The sequence below is a fragment of the Phyllostomus hastatus genome, unplaced genomic scaffold, assembly GCF_019186645.2.
Source record: "Phyllostomus hastatus isolate PE091 unplaced genomic scaffold, TTU_PhHast_1.1 phas_scaffold_129, whole genome shotgun sequence".
Taxonomy (NCBI): Eukaryota; Metazoa; Chordata; class Mammalia; order Chiroptera; family Phyllostomidae; genus Phyllostomus; species Phyllostomus hastatus.
Window position 1 is genome coordinate 2,534,457 of NW_025334009.1, and position 17,674 is coordinate 2,552,130.

Consider the following 17,674-nt stretch of genomic DNA (forward strand, 5'->3'; position numbering starts at 1 on the left):
CGTCGCCACTCAAGTCCGTCCCCAAACGGTATTCTGGATGAGGCTGCGTCTGGATACTTTTTGTTGTCAGATCAACAAGGAAGATTGTGAATTTCATTAAACCACAACACAATGATAAAAACAAGTTGCAAGCGTTTTATTCTGCTGAAAACATGTATTTATTAGCAGTTAAACACAAAAACATAAACTACTGCTTTTGGAAAGTGTAAAGAATATAGGATCGTAGTTTTGAAAAATGCAACCCTCAAGCTACTGTAATCAATTGCCATACATTTTTTGTTATTGCAAAGTGGTCCATATGTCAAACACTGACATAAAATTTCAGCCACTAAAAGACATTTTCCTGTCCCGTTAACTTCTATTTGGCTATTTTTTTTTACAATATCAGGCACATACCATGTGTGATATAACTATTATTTATTATTACTGGAGTATTATTTTTTCCACCAAAAGAAATTCCCTACTTTTACTACCTTTTGATGTACATTTCTTTTCCTATTTTTTTTTTGAAGATTTTATTTATTTTACTTTTAGAGAGGGAAAGTGGGGGAAGAAAGAGAGGGAGAGAAACATCAGTGTGTGGTTGCCTTTTAAGCGCCCCCTACTGGCCACCTGGCCCACAACCCAGGCATGTGCCCTGATTGGGAATCGAATGAGCGACCCTTTGGTTTGCAGGCCAGTGCTCAATCCACTGACCAGACCAGCCAGGGAGTCCTCCTATTATTTTGAGGAAGCATTCTTTAGTGAAGATACATTAGAAGGAAAAGCGCTATAAAAAAAAAAAACACCTTACCAACTTTTAAAAAGACGTAACAACTTACCAACTTTTAAAAGGAACAAAAATTCACAGACACCAACTCACTCTGCACAGCAGCTGATTATCCAGCCCACACTTTCTAATAATAATAATGGTAACAATTCCATCATTTCCACCTGTCACAATTCTTTGACTGAAGAACAGAAATCACACTGACTTAACCTAAACCCAAGCGACAATTCTCTTACAAGAATACAAATATGTCATTGAGTCAAAAAGGGATCGGAGCTGAAAGCGGGCAGGTGTCAGGAGCTAAGAAGTCCTCTCTCCTCCTCACCTGTCTGGTTCACTCTCCTCTCCAAAGGCTGACACTCCCCTGCTTCTCCGCCAGCACCCTGCACGGAGCTGCCTCTCAGCTCCCAGGTTACACGCACAGCTTTGAGCTGTTCTTGGACCTCGACTGCTCACCTGGAGACTCAGATCGGCCTGGCTCGGCCCAGTGCGCATCCAGGGGTCAAGGGCACCGACCGACCGAGGCGGGGGGCGGGGGGAGGGTCAGCTGGCCGTGCCCAAAGTCGGAGGCCGGCCGAGGAGAGCTGGGAATTCGGGCATGTCGTCCCACGTCCTCCAGCACTTTTCTCCGCAGAGTCCACTTCCTGTCTTCCCTCCAGACGTGCTCTCGAGAACGGTTTCGCACCAGACACGTGCGTCTCCCGCCGGTTCAGACCTCTGGCTCACCTGCCCACGGATGCAGGGTAGGCCTGACCTGAGCGTCTGTCTCCACACCTACGGCTACGGCTGACTGACGGCGTCCCTCTGCGGTTTGCATGTCCACGCCCTGCTGCGATGGTGTTTGGCGCTGGGGCCTTCGGGGGGTCACTAGGTGGCGAGCGGGGAGCCCCAAGATGGGACCGGTGTCCTCGTCAGGAGAGGAAGAGCGCTCACCGGCTCCTGTCTCCCCCAAGAACAGATACAGGAGAAGCAGCCGTCTGCCACCGACAGGGAGGAGGGCCCCCTCTGAGCCCGGGCCCAAGGTCACCCCGACCCCGGGCTGCAGCCCCTGGCACTGTGAGAACTCAGTGTCCCTGTTGGGGCCACCCAGCCCTGGTGTCTCGTCCAGCAGCTGAGACACTGCTGACGACAGGCGCGCCTCGTTATGATTCACCCGGGGACACGATGATGAAGAGCGACGTGGGAAGAGTTTCCCCTCCAGCAGAGCTAAGTGAATCGCTCTGGAAAGACTCGGGGGAGCCACAAGGCGCCATGGAAAAATGTTCCGTCACCAAAGTCCGTGCAAGAAGACGTGCGGAACCCTGGAGGGCTGGGTGGGGACCCGTGGTGAAGGCCCACGGCCGCCCCCTCCCGGTTCCTGCTCCACTTCCAAGACACAGGGGCCGGCACTGCATCCGCAGACTCACTCGCACGCAAAACAGCAGCCAAAGGCCCCGGCCCCATATGAAACGACTTGCAAATAAATGAATGTACCCAAGTGATTTAAGTTCGAACAAGTGTGTCTCTCCCTCCCTCACCCTGTCTCCTCCCCTGTGTCATTTTTATGGCTTCACTGGGCTTTGCCTGGGAGTAAACGGTGTGAGTGGCTGACCGAGTGACCTGGGAGCACAGAGCAAAGTGTGACCGTGCTGCTGGACACCGGCCCAGGAGACACGAGCACCGCACGAGCAAAGGCCCGGAGGCCCCGGGACACGGCTTGTGGAGAAAACACGTGAACAGAGCAGGAGCCCAGAGAGATGGGTCGGGGCTGGATCTTCCTGGGCCTCGTGAGGAAACAGGAGAGACACGCGGGGACACGCAGGATTTCAAGCAACGGGGGCCTGGTCCTTGCACGTTGGGCATCCTCCCAAGGTCCCAGTGACGGCAGCAGTAAGGGGGCGCGGGGGGCATGGGGACGGTGTGACCTCAAAAATAAAATTATTTCAAGAGTCCAAGCAGCAAAGGAGAGACTAAGTAAGCAGCAACGAAAATGATCCTCTCGCTAGCAGAGGAGAATCCACAGGACGCGCTCCGCGTTCTCGGCGAGGGCGGGAGGGCTGCAGGGAAGGCTCCTGCACGCCGGGATCCCGGACGGAGCTGGGGGCGCCTGCGGGTCAGGAGGCGGAAGCGCCCGAGAACCCTCGGAGCCGCAGGCCGGGCACCCAACGCTCCAGGACAGGGTCCGAGGCCGCGGGGGCGGTCACTGAAGCGGCCGGAGGTGAGCAAGGGTCCGGCCGGGGGCCGCCCAGCGCACCGCGGGGAGACTGCGGCGGCGCGGGGCGGAGGAAGGGGCCCTGGGCGCTGCGGAGAGAGCGGCTTCCGGGCGGGGTGGCGGGGCCGCGGGGCGGCGCTCTGGGAGGCGGGACACTGGCCGGGGATCCCGCGACTCCGCGACACCGCCTGGGGGGGGGGGCGGCGGGGAGCGCACGCCTCGTTCCGGGAGGAGTCCGACCCGGCCGTCCCGCCGCCGGAGCGCGAGCCCTGACGCGCGTCGCCCAACCGCCTCGCCGGCTCCGGGTGTTCGGGCGCCCCGGGGTGCCGCCCTCTCCGCCCAGCCCCGCCCACCTGAAACCTCGCGGTCCTCCGCCACCCGGACCCAGGACCTCGCCTCCGAAGCCCGCCCTGAGGCTCACGGGACAATCTCAAGCACTTCATTTTTGTGTCCCTAAAGCTTTGGCCGTGCCTTAACGGTTTGGTGTCATTTGTTGTGCATTTGGCTCAAAACAAAGGGAGAGCTTGATTTCACAAGCTACTTGTGACAGAGAACTACAAATCCCATGAGGCAGTGGGGCTGCGGGACCACGACTCCCAGCAGGCTCCGCGAGGCTCCCGCTCCTTTCGGCGCAGGCGCTCCGTGCCGGGGCGGAGCAGCTTTGCGGGATGGCAGCTTCTGAGGAGGGGCCTGAACCCCCTACGGAGCCCCTGGACATCGCCTGCGGCCTGGAGAACGTGCCTGTGAGCGTGTGGCCCCCGGGGGCGGTGCCAGAGCCCTTCCAGGTAGGGGGCGGGGCTCGGCCTCCCAGAGCGCCGCGCGCGCGGGGAACCCATCCTCCTCCGTGGGGCGGGGCTCGACGGCCCCGGTGCTGCGCGCGCAGCCACTGGGGTGGGCGTGGGTCCCTGAAGGTAGGGGGCGGGACTGGACGGCAGCGCCGGCTTTGCGCGCAGCCCCCACGGGGTCGCACTCTTGGGGACGGCTGTCTTGCGGCAGGTTTTCTCCAAACTTCATGACTTTTTTACCCCGTCGCACAGCAGTTTGCGGTCAGGAATAGCTCTCAGAAGCACAGGCCTCGGTCTTTTTCTGTTAACGTTCCACGGTGACCTTAACGAGACTACTCGTCTTTCCTGCCCGCAGACTGGCAGTGCCCTGAAGGGCAGAAGCGGAGGTGTCAGGAGGTCCCCCAGAAAGAGCCCCAGAACCTGGCTTTCTGTTCTCGTTTTGTCCCCCAAAACTCACTGAGTCCCAGGTGTCATAAGGAAGGTGAGGCAGAGGTCCTATTAACGGACCTCAGGCAAGCGTCGAGGTTAAAACCCTGGCCCCTGGAGTCGGACTTGGCTGGCTGAGTCTGCACCGTACGTGAGTTCCTGGGCAAAAATGAACTAGTCTCAGCTAAGCCTTAGCGCCCTCCTGTGCACAATTACAATAGTGGTGCCTCTCTCCCAGGTTGCTCGGAGCATTGCAACGAAAATGCTGCTCCTGGTTTGCTGAAAGCAGTCAGCAAACGCTCACGACTACTACTGCCTCAGAGCCCTTTCTGCATCTCTCACCCCTCCGACCTTGGCCTGCATGTTGCCTAAGGAATAAGCAATGGCCAAAAAAGAAAATAGTAATTAAAAGACCAGGGTGTTGGAGTGGATAGAGCCCTGGGCCTGGCGGTAGGAGGGCTGGGGTCAGGGCTTAGCCTCTCAGCTGTTTTCAGATCCCGTGTTTCTTCATCTGCAAAAGGAAAACAATGTAACAATGTGTAGTAGCCCTGGTCACATCCATTATCAATCCGGAACCCTGTCTGTCCTCCCTGCCTCCTAGAGGTGCTCGAGGATCAAATGACAGCAGACTCGGTGGCAGTTTTCAAAGAGCAGAGCAGAATGTCAACAGCAGAAATGGTTGTTTTCCCTCGAACTACTTAGGCACTCACGGTCACGATACGGTTGGCTGGCACCGTATTAAACACCGATCCCTAAAAGCTTATTCATAACCAAACATTGCAGCCACCTGGTCAGAAACACGGATGAATATGTTTTCTTCATTCAACGGATAACTGAGTGCCCGTGAGGGGCCAGGCACCTGGTAAGCTAGGCGTACGAGACGGTGACACACAGTTCCTGTCCTTGAGTTTGCGATAGAGGGCAGAAGGCACCTCGTTGCTATAAACAGGCTGGGGGGGGTGGGCGGGGAGCAAGCCTCGTGATCGATCCTTACACCTGCAGCTGATGGGCATGAGTGGGAATCAGGAGACAGACTCAGCCCCACGGCGCTCCAGCCGCCTGACTCTGAGCATAGCTCTGGGCAGAATGAGTCACAGAAAGGAGAAATGATCCCTGCCTCCGGCTTCCAGTCTCACCCAGAAGACAGAGCATGACTGAAGCATTTCAGTGACAAGCCTAAAAGTGCCTTCAACTGGTTTGCCCGCGTATATTCATGGAGCACAAAAACCAGTCTTACAGAGGTCAGAACAGCTTGCTTGCCCTAAACCCTGCCTTCACAGGCACATGTACACATAAGAATTCAGGCATGAAAACTCGGGTTAAAAATAACCTGGTGTCTAGTTTGCTTCCGAGTACTGCATGAAAAGGCAAAAAAGAACATTCAAACGTTCAGATTGGAAACAGGCATGTCATAATGCCATGGGAACTGAAACCTGAGTAGAAGAAAAACTCATTGATTTTCTTGAACTAAGAGTTGGATCTAGCCATTTTTCGGGTTCCTGAAACCAGCTTCAAACATCCTCCTTAACATTGTAACTTGGCCTTGAGAAGAATTATCTGGCTGGCGCACAGTCTCCTAATAGCTGCTCAGAGCAAAAACAAACTCACGGGGCTGGAGGCCAAGCACAAAGATTCTTGGAGCTGGTGTTTCAAACAACCAAAAAAGGAATCAGGATTTTCACGGCACTTCCTTAAAATCCAAAACGGAGGCCAGGTTTGCAGCTCAGGATGCTGCAGAGTTGTACTTCATATTCCGGGGTCTCAGCACAGAATGCGACTCAGAAAAGTCAGACCTCCGACCAGAAGTTATCAAGCAATGAAAAAACAGTTCCCCGGTCACCTGCCGCACGCCTAGTGCTGTGGAACCGGACCCCTCACCACGCCACCCCCCGAGCCCCATGACCGTGCCTTTCCTTGAGACACAGATGTGTTTAAGAGTCAAGGCCCCCGCATGTAGTACAAGCAGAGAGCCCTGCAGTCTGTGCCACTTGGACCCTGAAGTTCATGCGTAAGTGCAGGCCGGTTCAGAGAAGGACAAACAGTGTGTGGGAACAGCCAAGGGGGTGCATTTGCTCTTCAACATGCTGTGTCCTGTCGCCACTTTGGCTTCTTGGGTGATCATGGTTTATTTTTTTTAAATAATCCCTTATATCTTCTGACAGAAAACCTGAAATCTCTACCCAGATCTTCCAGGATCTGGTTTCCAGTGCATCGCTGTGCACTGAGCATTTTGCTTTGCTCCCAACTCTCTCGAGATCCATCTCGCTTTGACACATCCCAGGAAAAATAGAGCCTGTGTTCTGACGATACTAAAGGTGATTTTAAAATGCCCCCTTTTGCACTTTTCCGAGAGCTTCTTCCGAAGCCCCAGCACGTCCCAGCACTAGGCCAGGTCTGTGGGAGAACGAGATTAGTCCGGGCTGGGCCAGCCTACCCGGCGCCCCCCACGGAGCTGGGCGGGTGGGGGAGGCTGGGAGGTGGAAAGGTCACCGTATGGTTTCCTGGCCGGGATTTTGGTTTGAGTGAGTCTGAACCTGGGGAGTTGAACTCCAGACCTGACTTTTCACCCCACTCTTGGAGCACCTGCGAGATGCACGGTGGGCCCTCGGGGGCCAGCCGCTGGAGTGGGCTTTGTGTGCGGACTCTGTCCGCTGCTTCACGGCCTGTGAGGCAGAGAGGAAGTGTCTGGGGAGCTTGAGCAGTGTGCCAGAGACACATGATGTTTTATACACGAAACCCGGACGGAGCATCCGGAAGTCCGGAAGGAGGGTCTTCCAGACGGTGCCAGTGTGAGGGGCCTGGCGCTGAGGACAGAGGGCCACCCAGACCCAGGAGTCACTGGAGACCCAGGCTTCATGGAGAGACCCGAGACATAGGACTTTTTCCTTTCCCTGTTACCGATTATAAATGTGAAATTGTGAAAATGCAGGTGCACTTAAAAGACCAAGAAACTTCCATGTTCTCCCTTTCTCACTAAGAGGATTCCTTTACACGGATACTTCTACAGTAAATTGAAGTGTCTATGAATATCTCTGCAACAAGCACAATCTTCGGGATTCCGTCCGTAATTTCTTGGCCAAGTGCCTGTTTTTAACATTGTGAAGATTCAAGTACAACTGTAGAGTGGCTTTAAAACATCAGAGAATACTAAAGAATTTAGATAGTCTTTGAATTTAAAAATCACTTAAAAAAATCAATGGAAGACACTCCCAAGGCCATTTTTCATTGATTTCTCTCTCATCTTGACTTTCTTGTCTCCAAAAAGGACCCCAGGCAGCTCGCAACAGAAATACATATACACACACATGCATCTGTGCTAGAGAGAAATGGAAAAGACCGAAAGCCAAGGGCAGACACCTAACTGCACCCAGAGCCCAGATTCAGCTCTGAGTTCCTGACATCCAAGGCTGAGAGAAACAAATGGGTTACAAAGTGTTCAGCTTCTGGTTTAAAAAAATTATTTTTCTTGTTCTTCCCATACCTGAAGTGAAACGCAGAATTTGAAAACTTAAAATTAATGTTATCTTTAAAGTGGAGAGTTATGTTTTCAGACATAGGAGTAAGAAGTAGTGCCCGGCCCCCCCAAACTGCTTGTTCGGTCCGGAGGGACACCACCCGCCGCACTGACATGCTGTCTCCGGTTTTGCAGTACACTCCGGAGCACGTGGCGGGGCCCGGGGCAGACGCGGACCCCGCTGAGATCACCTTCCCCGGGTGCCTCTGCCTGCACCGCCCCTGCGTCCCCGGCTCCTGCTCCTGCCTCCGGCACGTGGAGAACTACGACGCAGACGCGCGCCTCAGAGCCCTGGGCTCGGCGGCAGGGTGCGCCCCGCCGGTCTTCGAGTGCAACGCCCTGTGCCCCTGCCCGGAGCGCTGCGCCAACCGCGTGGTCCAGCGGGGCGTGCAGCTCCGCCTGCAGGTGTTCAGGACGCGCCGCAAGGGCTGGGGGCTGCGCACGCTGGAGTCCATCCCCCGAGGCCGCTTCGTCTGCGAGTACGCCGGCGAGGTGCTGGGGCTCGTGGAAGCTCGGAGAAGAATCCGGCTGCAGACTCCGCGCGACGCGAATTACATCATCGCCGTCCGGGAGCACGTGTGCAGCGGGCCGGTGATGGAGACGTTCGTGGACCCCGCGCGCGTGGGGAACGTGGGCCGCTTCCTGAACCACTCCTGTGAGCCCAACCTGCTCATGGTCCCGGTCCGGGTGGACTCCATGGTGCCGAGGCTGGCACTTTTTGCAGCCAAGGACATCTTGCCCGAAGAAGAGCTCTCGTACGACTATTCAGGAAGATTTCTTAACCGAATGGACGGCGAAGACAGAGGAAGGCCCGCCGATGGGAAACTAAGAAAACCTTGTTACTGCGGCTCCGGGGTGTGCTTGGCCTTCCTGCCCTACGACGGGTCTCTGTACCTCGCCCCAGAGCCGCCGGGCGAGGGTCCGGGAGGGAGAGCCCAGGAGACACGCTCCTGCACGCCCCCAGGGCAGGAGGGGGTGATGGGGGCAGGAGGGAGTGAGGGGGAGGCCGGCGTGTGGGGGGCGGCCCCTGCGGTTCCCTCCCGGTGAGCTCCGGGCCGGCACCCGCCGCCCGTGTGGAGGCCAGGCCGCCTGCTCCCCTCTGCCCAGCTGGTGAGCCCAGCCCGGGAATGTGGCCGCGGCCACAGGCCACCCGGCGTACCCTCTCTCCCCGGGCACAACGGCTTCCTCCGCTTTCATCTGGACACACAGCCGCCCTGCTAACACCGGGGCACTTTCCCAGTCAGATGCGGCCGGCTGGCTTCTAGAAAGTGAGGTGCAAGCAGATGGTGAGGAGGGACCCCCCTCCTTCCTGCTGCCCGGATGTCCACGAGACCGCTGGGGCTGGAACACCCACTCCACGCCCGGGGTCACCTTGGAAACGGAAGCCACTCTGAACAAATGAACAAAACCGGAAGGAGTGTGGGTGCCAGGTGCCGTGGGACACGCCGCCGGTGCTGGGCTGACGCCTGTGGGCTCCCCGGTGAGAAACGGTGTCTCCCCCCGCCCCGCCCCGTGTGTGCCACTGGCACGCCGGCTCCCCGCTCCAGCGCCCAGTCAGAAGGGCCCGAGGGAACCCCCGTGGCCGCACACCCGCCTCCCGACCAGTTCTGCGCTAATAAAGCTGATAGCTGGACTTTTCTGCCCGGCTCCTGCCGCCTGTCGGTTCTCCTCGGTCTCTAAACGGAGCCAGGGAGGGCATGGCCGGCTCCGCCCAGAAAGCCTTGGGCGCTCCCACCAGGCACAACCGAGAGTCACAGTGGCAGCGGCTGTGACGTGTTCGCTGTGCACTTCAGATCCCCGCCCAGCCTCACTTCCCCCGCGTCAGTGGCGTGAAAACCCCACGGGCCGCCGCGGCCCCAGCGGGAACGGCGTCTTCGCGCCCCAGCCCAACTCCTGGAGGGGCGGGCACCTCTCAGCTCCTTTCTCAAAGCAAGGCCGTCGCAAAAACAAGTTACTTACGGAGGTTTATTAGACCCTTAGAAAGCTCAAATACTTGCTTGGGCCCCACACTGCAGTGTTACTTAATAAGTTAAATTAATTCATAGCTTCTTAAGTGTGCTTAGCCCCTAGCGCCAGGAGGCCCTGCGCTTTCAAGTTCCATCTTCGGGATTCGTGTTATCTCCGCCTGCTGCCTCTGGTTTGGGGGCCGATCACACACCTCGCTTACCGCCACCCCCCTGCCCACGCCCGTCCCCGCCCCCACACCGCCACAGAACATCACATGCTCCTCCCGCTTTTCCCCGAGAAGACTCAGTGAACTCGTTCATAAACAGCACCCCTCAGAGGACAAACAGGGCAGTAAGTGGTAATGTGTCCCTTGCTACAAAGCCAACCCGACTCGAAGAGTCCTGCGGGCATTGTGGGACATCCAAGTCCCCAAGCTCCAAGCTCCCGGTGCAGAACCCACGGTCCCACCCGAGAAAGCACGAGCCAAGGGTAACCCAAAGGCCACACGTCTCCTGGGAAGCTGCAAGCCGGGGGCTGCAGGCCCCCAGTTCCCACACACGCCAGCAGCTCGGGTCACAGGGCCGAGAGTCACGGAGAGCTCGCTGGAGACCCGCTGCCGCTCGGGTGTTCCCGGGCTCGGTCAGCTCCTGGTGCTGCTGCTGTGCAAAGGTGCGACAGAGCAGAGGCTGCTCCTTAGTTTCATCTGCCTGGCGTCGCCTTTGGGCGCTTCACCCGGGGACCCCGGGGGCGCCGTCCGCAGGGGAGGGGTCCTCGCAGACTGTGAAGGGAGGGCCCGCCGCAGGCCTGTGCCCAGGGCGGCACACCCCCACGTTCCATCTCGCCTCCTGCCCCGAAAGGGAGTCGGGAGATAGAGCCTCGGCAACAGCAGCGGCCCCCACAGGAACGGGGCCCCCGAGACACACGGGGACTCTCGGGGGCAGCCCCACGGACCCACGTCTGCAGGCAGAAAGGCCCGACAGCCCCGTCCCCTCCCCTTCCGGCAGAGAACGCACGTCCCTCCACCCCTCCACCCCTTCACAGAGACGCTCGCCAAAGCCCCCAGCGGCGACAGGCCCCAGTGCTCGGGGCGACGGGGCACTTGCAGAGGCAGCTCGTCCCGGGCCTCACTTGAGCCTTACTCGGCTCCTGGCCTTCGGACTACCATAATTTTTTTAAATTTGGGGAGCACATGAGGTCAGAAGCACCCCCAACCAAGCCACACAGAGGAACAGTCAGAATTCTTAGGTGGAGGGGGGGCGGGGCTCCGGACCTCCCCACCACAAGGACAAAAATACGTGGTGGTCACAGGCAGCCTCCAGGCCACTGCGGGTGGTGGGCGGGGCGGGGAGGGGAACAGTCCACTCCAGAAGGCTGGTTGCATGAACAGCAAATCACCTCTGCAGCCCACGGTCACGTGCCGTCAGGATGGAGCCCCCCGGGCACCCCTCACCCCCAGCACTGTATCCCAGCCACAGAGGGCTGGAGTGCGCCCGAGCCGAGTCCAGACGGCAGCCTGAGCCTCGCTCCACTCACCTCCCCTGGCAGCTGCTCCTGGATCCCGCAGAAGAATTTCCCCCGTGCTGAGCTGAGCTGCCGTGTTGGTTCTCAGCTTTGTTTTGGAATTAAAAATAAATAAATACATTGAAAAGCCACCGATTCACCATGGGGGGGGGTATATTGGCACAGCCTTTTGGAGGGCTGTCCGTATCCATCGCAAATTAAAATGACCGTATGCTTTGCTACAGGAGTCAGACTCCCAGTAATTTATCCCACAGAAATGTCTGCATAAGCTGGCAAAGATACAAGTAGGTACACACAGGTTTATTGGAATATTTTTTAAAGATTTTATTTGCTTATTTTTAGAGAGGGAAGGGAGGGAGATAGAGAGAAACATCAATGTGCAGTTGCTGGGGGTCGTGGCCTGCAACCCAGGCATGTGCCCTGACTGGGAATCGAACTTGCGATGCTTTGGTTCATAGCCCGTGCTCAATCCACTGAGCTACGCCAGCCAGGGCTATTGGAATATTTTTTAACAATAAAAACAGAAAATAACCCACATTATCCCTTCGCTGTTGTCCGACAGGGCCCTGGAGCTACCCTCACTTTCTGACATTCTTTCCTCAGCTCAGTTGGGGGGCCCTCCACCGCCCCAGTCTTCCGGGTCGCCGGTCCCCTCTCCAGCTTCGTCTGGTCCTCAGACCTCCCAGTGCACCTCTCAGTCCTGTCACCGCGTCCTTCAGCTCTGAGACGTCTGTGTGACAGACACCTCCTTACGTTTTCACTCTCTGCGCTGAAGTTCTCACCGTGTCCCTGTCTCTCCCGAGTTTGATGAGCCACGGCACGACCGAGACTTTGACCTCTTTACGGGGTGAGTTACACGTGCCCGTTTCACTAAGGATTTTCTCCTAAAGTGTTAGTTACCTGGTCCTTCTGTTTGGACCCCAGTCCTCTCCTTCCTCGCCTCGCCCGGCCCTGGGTGTGTTTCCGGTGGGCGAGACAGCCACCTCCCCCAGCCCTGCAGGAGAGCTCGTGGGCAGAAACTCCTTGCTGTCCGCCGTGGCCCTGGCTCCGCCCTCTTCTGTGATTGTCGGAGCAGCCTGGTTTATTCCGCGTGGGTCCCCCGCACTGAAGGTGTGCCTGGGCACACTGGGAGCGAGGCGCTCAGGCAGCAGCTTTTAAAGTTCGAGCATATATACACACACACACACACACATATATATTTTAATGTATGTGTTATATATAATATATATCAATATGTACATTCCTGTGGGGCCGCAATCGTTAACCCACTGGCCTCCAGACCAGGCGATCTGTAGGTGACTCCGGGCGACAGTTACAGAAACCCGGGCCCCGGCTGTGGGTGTGAGCGCCCTCCTGGGAGGTGCCCGCGAGCCGTGGTGGGGCCGAGGGAGAGCCGGCTCTGGCGGGGCCGCCAGGGGGCGCTGCGACTGCCGCCGCCTGCTGGCTCCCGCGGGCGGCTGCTTGGAACGAGCGCTCTCTCCCATGGTTCCTGTGCGCCTGCGCATACACGTACACATAGTCTGCACTGTGCACCCATACACACGCTGGAACATATGTTTTGCGAACGCGCAGGGAGAAGCCTGGGGAGACACACCAGCTGCCGAGAGTCGTTACCTGCTGGCCAGGATCTGGGAGCAGCAGACGCCAGTCCCGGAACGCAGGGCCTCTAAGCACAGTCTGCGCGTATCTTAGAGCTTCTAGTTTCACCTTACGCCTTTTGCTGTTCTTACAATTTAAAAAAAACACAAAGGTTTGGAAGTGATGCTTGCCAGTTACTAATGATAACTACTGACAAAGGCAGCGGAGATGCAGAAAGTAATCGGAGTACGAGCACAGACCGCCCCCGGGCCTCTCCTCCCCTCTGCAGGGCACGTCCTCCGGCGCCGCCCGGTCCTGAGGAACCCAGAGACCAGAGCTGCCACCCTTCAGGGGCCGCCTTCTCCCGCGGGAGCCTTCCCAAGCCCACGGTGCCCCTGGACTGAAGGTTCTTCAGCTCCAGGTATCCCTTGTGCAAAAACCGCAAGAAGCGACGTGGCCACTAGAGGGGGACATCACACCCAGAACCACTGCAGGTGCCATTTCACGGGGGAAAAAACCCGCTCCCTCGGCCACAGGTGCAGGGCCAGCTCCCCAGCTCCGGCAGAGACGGTCCGGAGCCGGCAGGCAGCCCACGCCATCACCGCTCTGACTCAGCCTCTGGCTCGCCGAGTGCTTCCTGCAGCGAAAGGTTTCGGCAATAAGGATAAGGTTACCAAGGGGAATTTCGGCGGTTTCTTCCTCCCCGCTGAACTGAACATCCACAAATGTTCCGGAACAGCGACAACGGCTGCCTCGGGAGCTGCCCCAAATGGCGCCTTCGCTGCAGCGCCCAGCTCTCGGCCGGCCAGCGGCGGGGGCAGAGGGCAAGGACCGGCAGCCGGTTCCACGGAGACCAGGGAGCCCTCCCCCTGCTTCCCAGACGCCATTTAACGAGCCCCGTGCGGGACATTTTTTTTTTCCATTCTTCACACACCACCCCAGTCGTCCCCGCCGGGGTCATCTTCCCCAGGGTCGTCTTCCCCGGGGTCTGAGCCTGGTGCAGACGAGCCGATAAGGCGCTTCCAAGCGTCACTATTTCCCACTTACCCGGCCTTCCCCAGCTGGCCCCTAAGAATTCCACCTCTTTACGAAGGCGATCATTTTACAGAAAGAAGTGGTACACTTGGGGGGAGAGGTCACAGGGGGTGGGGGGAGCAGGCCTTTTGAAAAGCCCAGGACCCGAGCACTGACCTTGGCCGCCTGGCCAGCTCGACCAGACTCACGAGGGCACCGACTCCTGAGGTTCAGGACGCCCGGGATGAGGCAGGTGGACATCTCGCACGCAGGCCGCTCTGCACTGACGACCTCAACCCGCCTGCCTCGGTCCTGCCTTCCGTAGAAGTGTTTCCCCGTAATCCCCGAAACTGCGGCGGCAAGCGGGGTCAGAAGGTCGCCCAAAGCCCCAGTGCTGGCACGTGGGAGGACAGGGGCTGAGACGGAGGCCCTCCAGACCCTGGGCCCGGGTTCCTGACCCCGGACGCGCCCCGCCACCGCGCTCTGGGCCCCTCCTCCCCCACCCCTCCCCACCCCAAACTCACAATCCGACGCAGACTGGTTGATGCGGTGGGGAACGCAAGTCACACAGTCAGCCCTGGTTCAGCCCCCTGCAGACGTGTCCCGGGGCACCTTGTGGACACTCTCAGTCCAACATTCCTAAGACAAGAGGGGGACGGAACCGCAAAGCAAAGACAACACCCACCAGGAGGACCACAGCTGCACGGAAGTAACTTTGACCTTTCTCACGGGCTGAATGATGCAACCGCCTTCCAAGGGGGCAGGGGCTGGGGACCTGCAGGGGGGGGTGGGCCCTGTCGCCTCCCCACCCCCACACCCCAGCAGAGGCTGCGACGTGGGGGCCTCCCACTCTGTGCCTCCGGTGGCCAAGTCCTTTGGCGGAGCCTTTCCCTATCAAAGCGGTTCCGGTGTCAGCAACAGCAACCGGAGAGCTCACGGGGCTCCCTTCCACATCACTGAAAAGCAAATAAAATGCTTTTTGGCAAGTGTCCGCAGCAGCAGCCAACTGTGGACTTCAAAACAGCAGCCCCACAGGGTCCCTCCCCCACAAGGACCAAAGTCAACAAGCAGGAGACCTCTTATCAGTGCCACCTGACAAGGACGCCTATCTCTCTCGGCTTATCTCTCTTCCGCAGAGAGTTCGGAGCTGGTTCTGCCAACATCCGCCCCCGGGCGCCCCCCCCCCCCCCAGTGCTCCTCCTGTTACTCAGAGGAGAGGCCCAGCCAGGAGGTGGGTCTTCCAGCTCCTCGGCAAAGACAACGGCGTGTGCTGTCGAGTGCGGCCCGGGCAGGGGCTGCAAGGGCAGCGCTCCCGCCCCGCCCCGCCCCCGCACTGGGGGATGGGGCCCGTCCTGCCCCACCGCTGGGGCCGATCCGGGGCTGATGGCTGGGGCCCCATCGCCTGCTCAGTGGGGTGGCTCTGGGGTCAGTGACCACTTGGGGGCGGGGGAGACTCCTCCCTTCCCCCCACCTTGGCGCTGATCCCCTGAACCTCCCGACCCCTAACAGGGCCCGAGTCACGGGGGGGCTCTGCTCCCACACCGCCTCCCTGGGTGGTCTCTGCAACGGCTTCTGCTCCATCAAAGAATGAATCAAACTCCCGCCGTAGTGGTCCCCACTCTCGAGGGGGAGCACGGAGGGTGTTCCGGCCGCCCACCGGCGCCACCGCGGCCTCCTGGGGTTCATCGTCTCCACGGGGCTTCACGCATGTGAAACAGTAAAGGCCTCGTTTTCCTCGGACAGGTTCTGCCAGCCTGGAAGACCAAGGCCTGCTCGGGGCAGTTTTTACCGCAGAGAGGTCAGTTCAACGTAGAAACGAACCCGGCAGTCCAGAATCCGACACTTCCGCCGTCGTCTGATATCACTCCGCCCACCTAGCCACGAGCGCGGCTGTCCGTGACCCTGAACCACGGAGGGTGCCGCAGAGGTGCCGGTGCCTGCTGCTGAGTGAGTGGGGCGTGGGGCAGGGGGCGGGGGGGGCATTTCCACGTAGGACGAAGCCCCCCGGGCAGCGCCTGCCCGTCCCCACCCTGGACATTATCAGCTGGCGCGTTACTTACCCCATCAGTCCCTTTTCCCAAGAGAAACACGCGAGATTTTGTGCCGCACACACCGACTCCGCTTTCCTGGACCGAGGCTGAAGGCGGCGCCCCGGGCCCAGCCTGGCTGCAGGGGCAGCTCCAGAGGCCTGCACGGCGCTCCTGTTCGCGCGTGGGAGCTAGTTGCCGGCACTGAAAATTCAGAAGGGTTCACTCGGGAACGCAGGCGCCAGCTGCTCCGGGAAGCGGGACGGGCAGCAGCTCTGGGCCCACTGCTGTGCGGCCACCATGGGGATGGCGGAGCAGCATCTCACACTCGCACGCGCGCACACACACACACATACACACACACAGGCCCGTGTCCTGCTCCCACCCCTCGCCCCCACCCCAGAGGGCCAGAACACCCCCCGCCTCCCGTTCCTTCCCGAGAGCTGCCTGCAGGTTGGCGCCCCAGGAGAAGCAGTGGTCAGTGGTAGGGTTCCCGCTGGTAAGGTTCATAGGTGATGGAAGGCCAGGAGGAGGAGGAAAAGAAAAAAATGGCTGAACGGGCGCAGACCCACATTGCGTTGGAGCTGCGGGCTGAACCACACGGAGTGTGAGCGCCGATGTGATCAGAGGTTCCCCAGCAGGGAAGTGTCACCCTGATGGCCACTCCACGCCCCAGCACACCCGCTCTAATCACGTGTGCGAGGCTTTAAAAAAGAAGGACGGTCTTGCTTCCCGCTCGGCCCATCTGCACACCCCGACGATCCATCACACTGTGCAGGACTCAGGACCCAGGGGGGTCTGGAACAGACCTCCGACCCCTCCCCACCTCGGGAGGCAGGGAGGAAGGGCGGGCAGCACAGACCCAGGGGAACAGCTCCTTACAAAACAAACAAAAAGCTGAGCAGCAGACAAAGATGCTGCAAAGCAGAGACTCCACCCCCCCGCTCTTTAAAAAGGGTCCACAAAGAAGCCTGCAAGCCCCCAGATTTTTACTTTTGATGCAAATGCCTCCGAAGACTCATACGCTGGAGAAGGAAGACGGAACCCCAGGGCTCACGGCTGCAAAGAGCTGACTGGCCTTGTCGCCGGCTACTAATGCCACGGGAAACCTAACTGAGCCACTGGTTTTACGGGGACCGTTGTTGTTTTTGTCCCTGCTCCGCTTACAAAATTCCTCAAGTTTAAGCACCTGCCCCTGCCCTATTTTTCCCAGGCCCGGTTTTTTACATGCAGTTTTGCAGAAGGGGGGACCTCTCAGGAAGGTATCGATGGCACTGAGGCTGGAATACTACACTGTCATCCTGTCGGTCACTTGTCCCTTGTCCATATGGGCACTCCACAGGGGAGGCGACAGGTGTCTGCAGCTGGGTGTGCTCCTTGGCTGGTGAGCTGCAAATGTGGCTCCCCAACTCGGGGCTTGTTGGGGTTTCGTCCTGCACGCTTTCCGACGCTGTGCTGCTGCTCAAGATGCAATTCTGAAGACTAGGCCAAAACACACTCCAAAATATTTATGCAATATCACATCCATTAACGGGAGAAGGACCCAAAACACACACGGCAAAAATAAAACCGTGTAAAAATACAGGCAGGTGGGAAGGAACAAGTGAAACAGAAGCTCCACTTGACACGTGGTGGTTTGAAGAATAAAATACCTTATCCCCCACATTAGTTTTTGCAAATAAGCAAATGCTTTTTTTGTTTGTTTTGCTTGGAATGAATCATCAATTGGTAGGAGTCTGCAGGGAAACATTCTACCTCCACAAACTGGCAGATTAATACACGTGAAACCGCCCAGGAGCACGGCTGTTTCTCAAGACAGACGTGGGAACGCTGGGAGGCGTGGCACCAGGTGGCAGTCACGTGCTGGCGGAATGATACTGACTTTCTCCACGACCGTCAGAG

The 17,674-nt window shown here is 58.3% G+C and overlaps 1 protein-coding gene and 1 long non-coding RNA gene across 3 annotated transcripts; one reads left to right on the plus strand and one right to left on the minus strand.

The window, feature by feature from the left end:
* The first annotated feature begins 2,007 nt into the window (after positions 1-2,007).
* On the plus strand, positions 2,008-9,768 carry LOC123830377 (histone-lysine N-methyltransferase SETMAR). Its single transcript, XM_045856509.1, has 2 exons — positions 2,008-3,745; positions 7,821-9,768. The coding sequence occupies exons 1-2, from the start codon at positions 3,629-3,631 to the stop codon at positions 8,730-8,732; spliced, it is 1,029 nt and encodes a 342-aa protein (XP_045712465.1). The 5' UTR covers positions 2,008-3,628; the 3' UTR covers positions 8,733-9,768.
* A 1,992-nt stretch (positions 9,769-11,760) lies between these two features.
* Positions 11,761-14,882, minus strand: LOC123830378. 2 transcript variants are annotated; one of them, XR_006787756.1, is made up of 4 exons: positions 14,270-14,882; positions 13,923-14,139; positions 12,768-13,368; positions 11,761-12,650 (listed from the first exon to the last, which is right to left on the minus strand). It is a non-coding gene; the product is annotated as an uncharacterized LOC123830378 (long non-coding RNA). The 2 variants fall into 2 exon arrangements; XR_006787755.1 differs by having other exon boundaries at positions 11,761-13,368.
* Positions 14,883-17,674: the final 2,792 nt, after the last annotated feature.

Bases quoted from the DNA above. Each gene is read 5' to 3' on its own strand.
- LOC123830377 (XM_045856509.1), top strand. From the start codon at position 3,629: ATGGCAGCTTCTGAGGAGGGGCCTGAACCCCCTACGGAGCCCCTGGAC. The intron at 3,746-7,820 runs GTAGGGGGCGGG...CCGGTTTTGCAG, and splicing joins CGGTGCCAGAGCCCTTCCAG to TACACTCCGGAGCACGTGGC.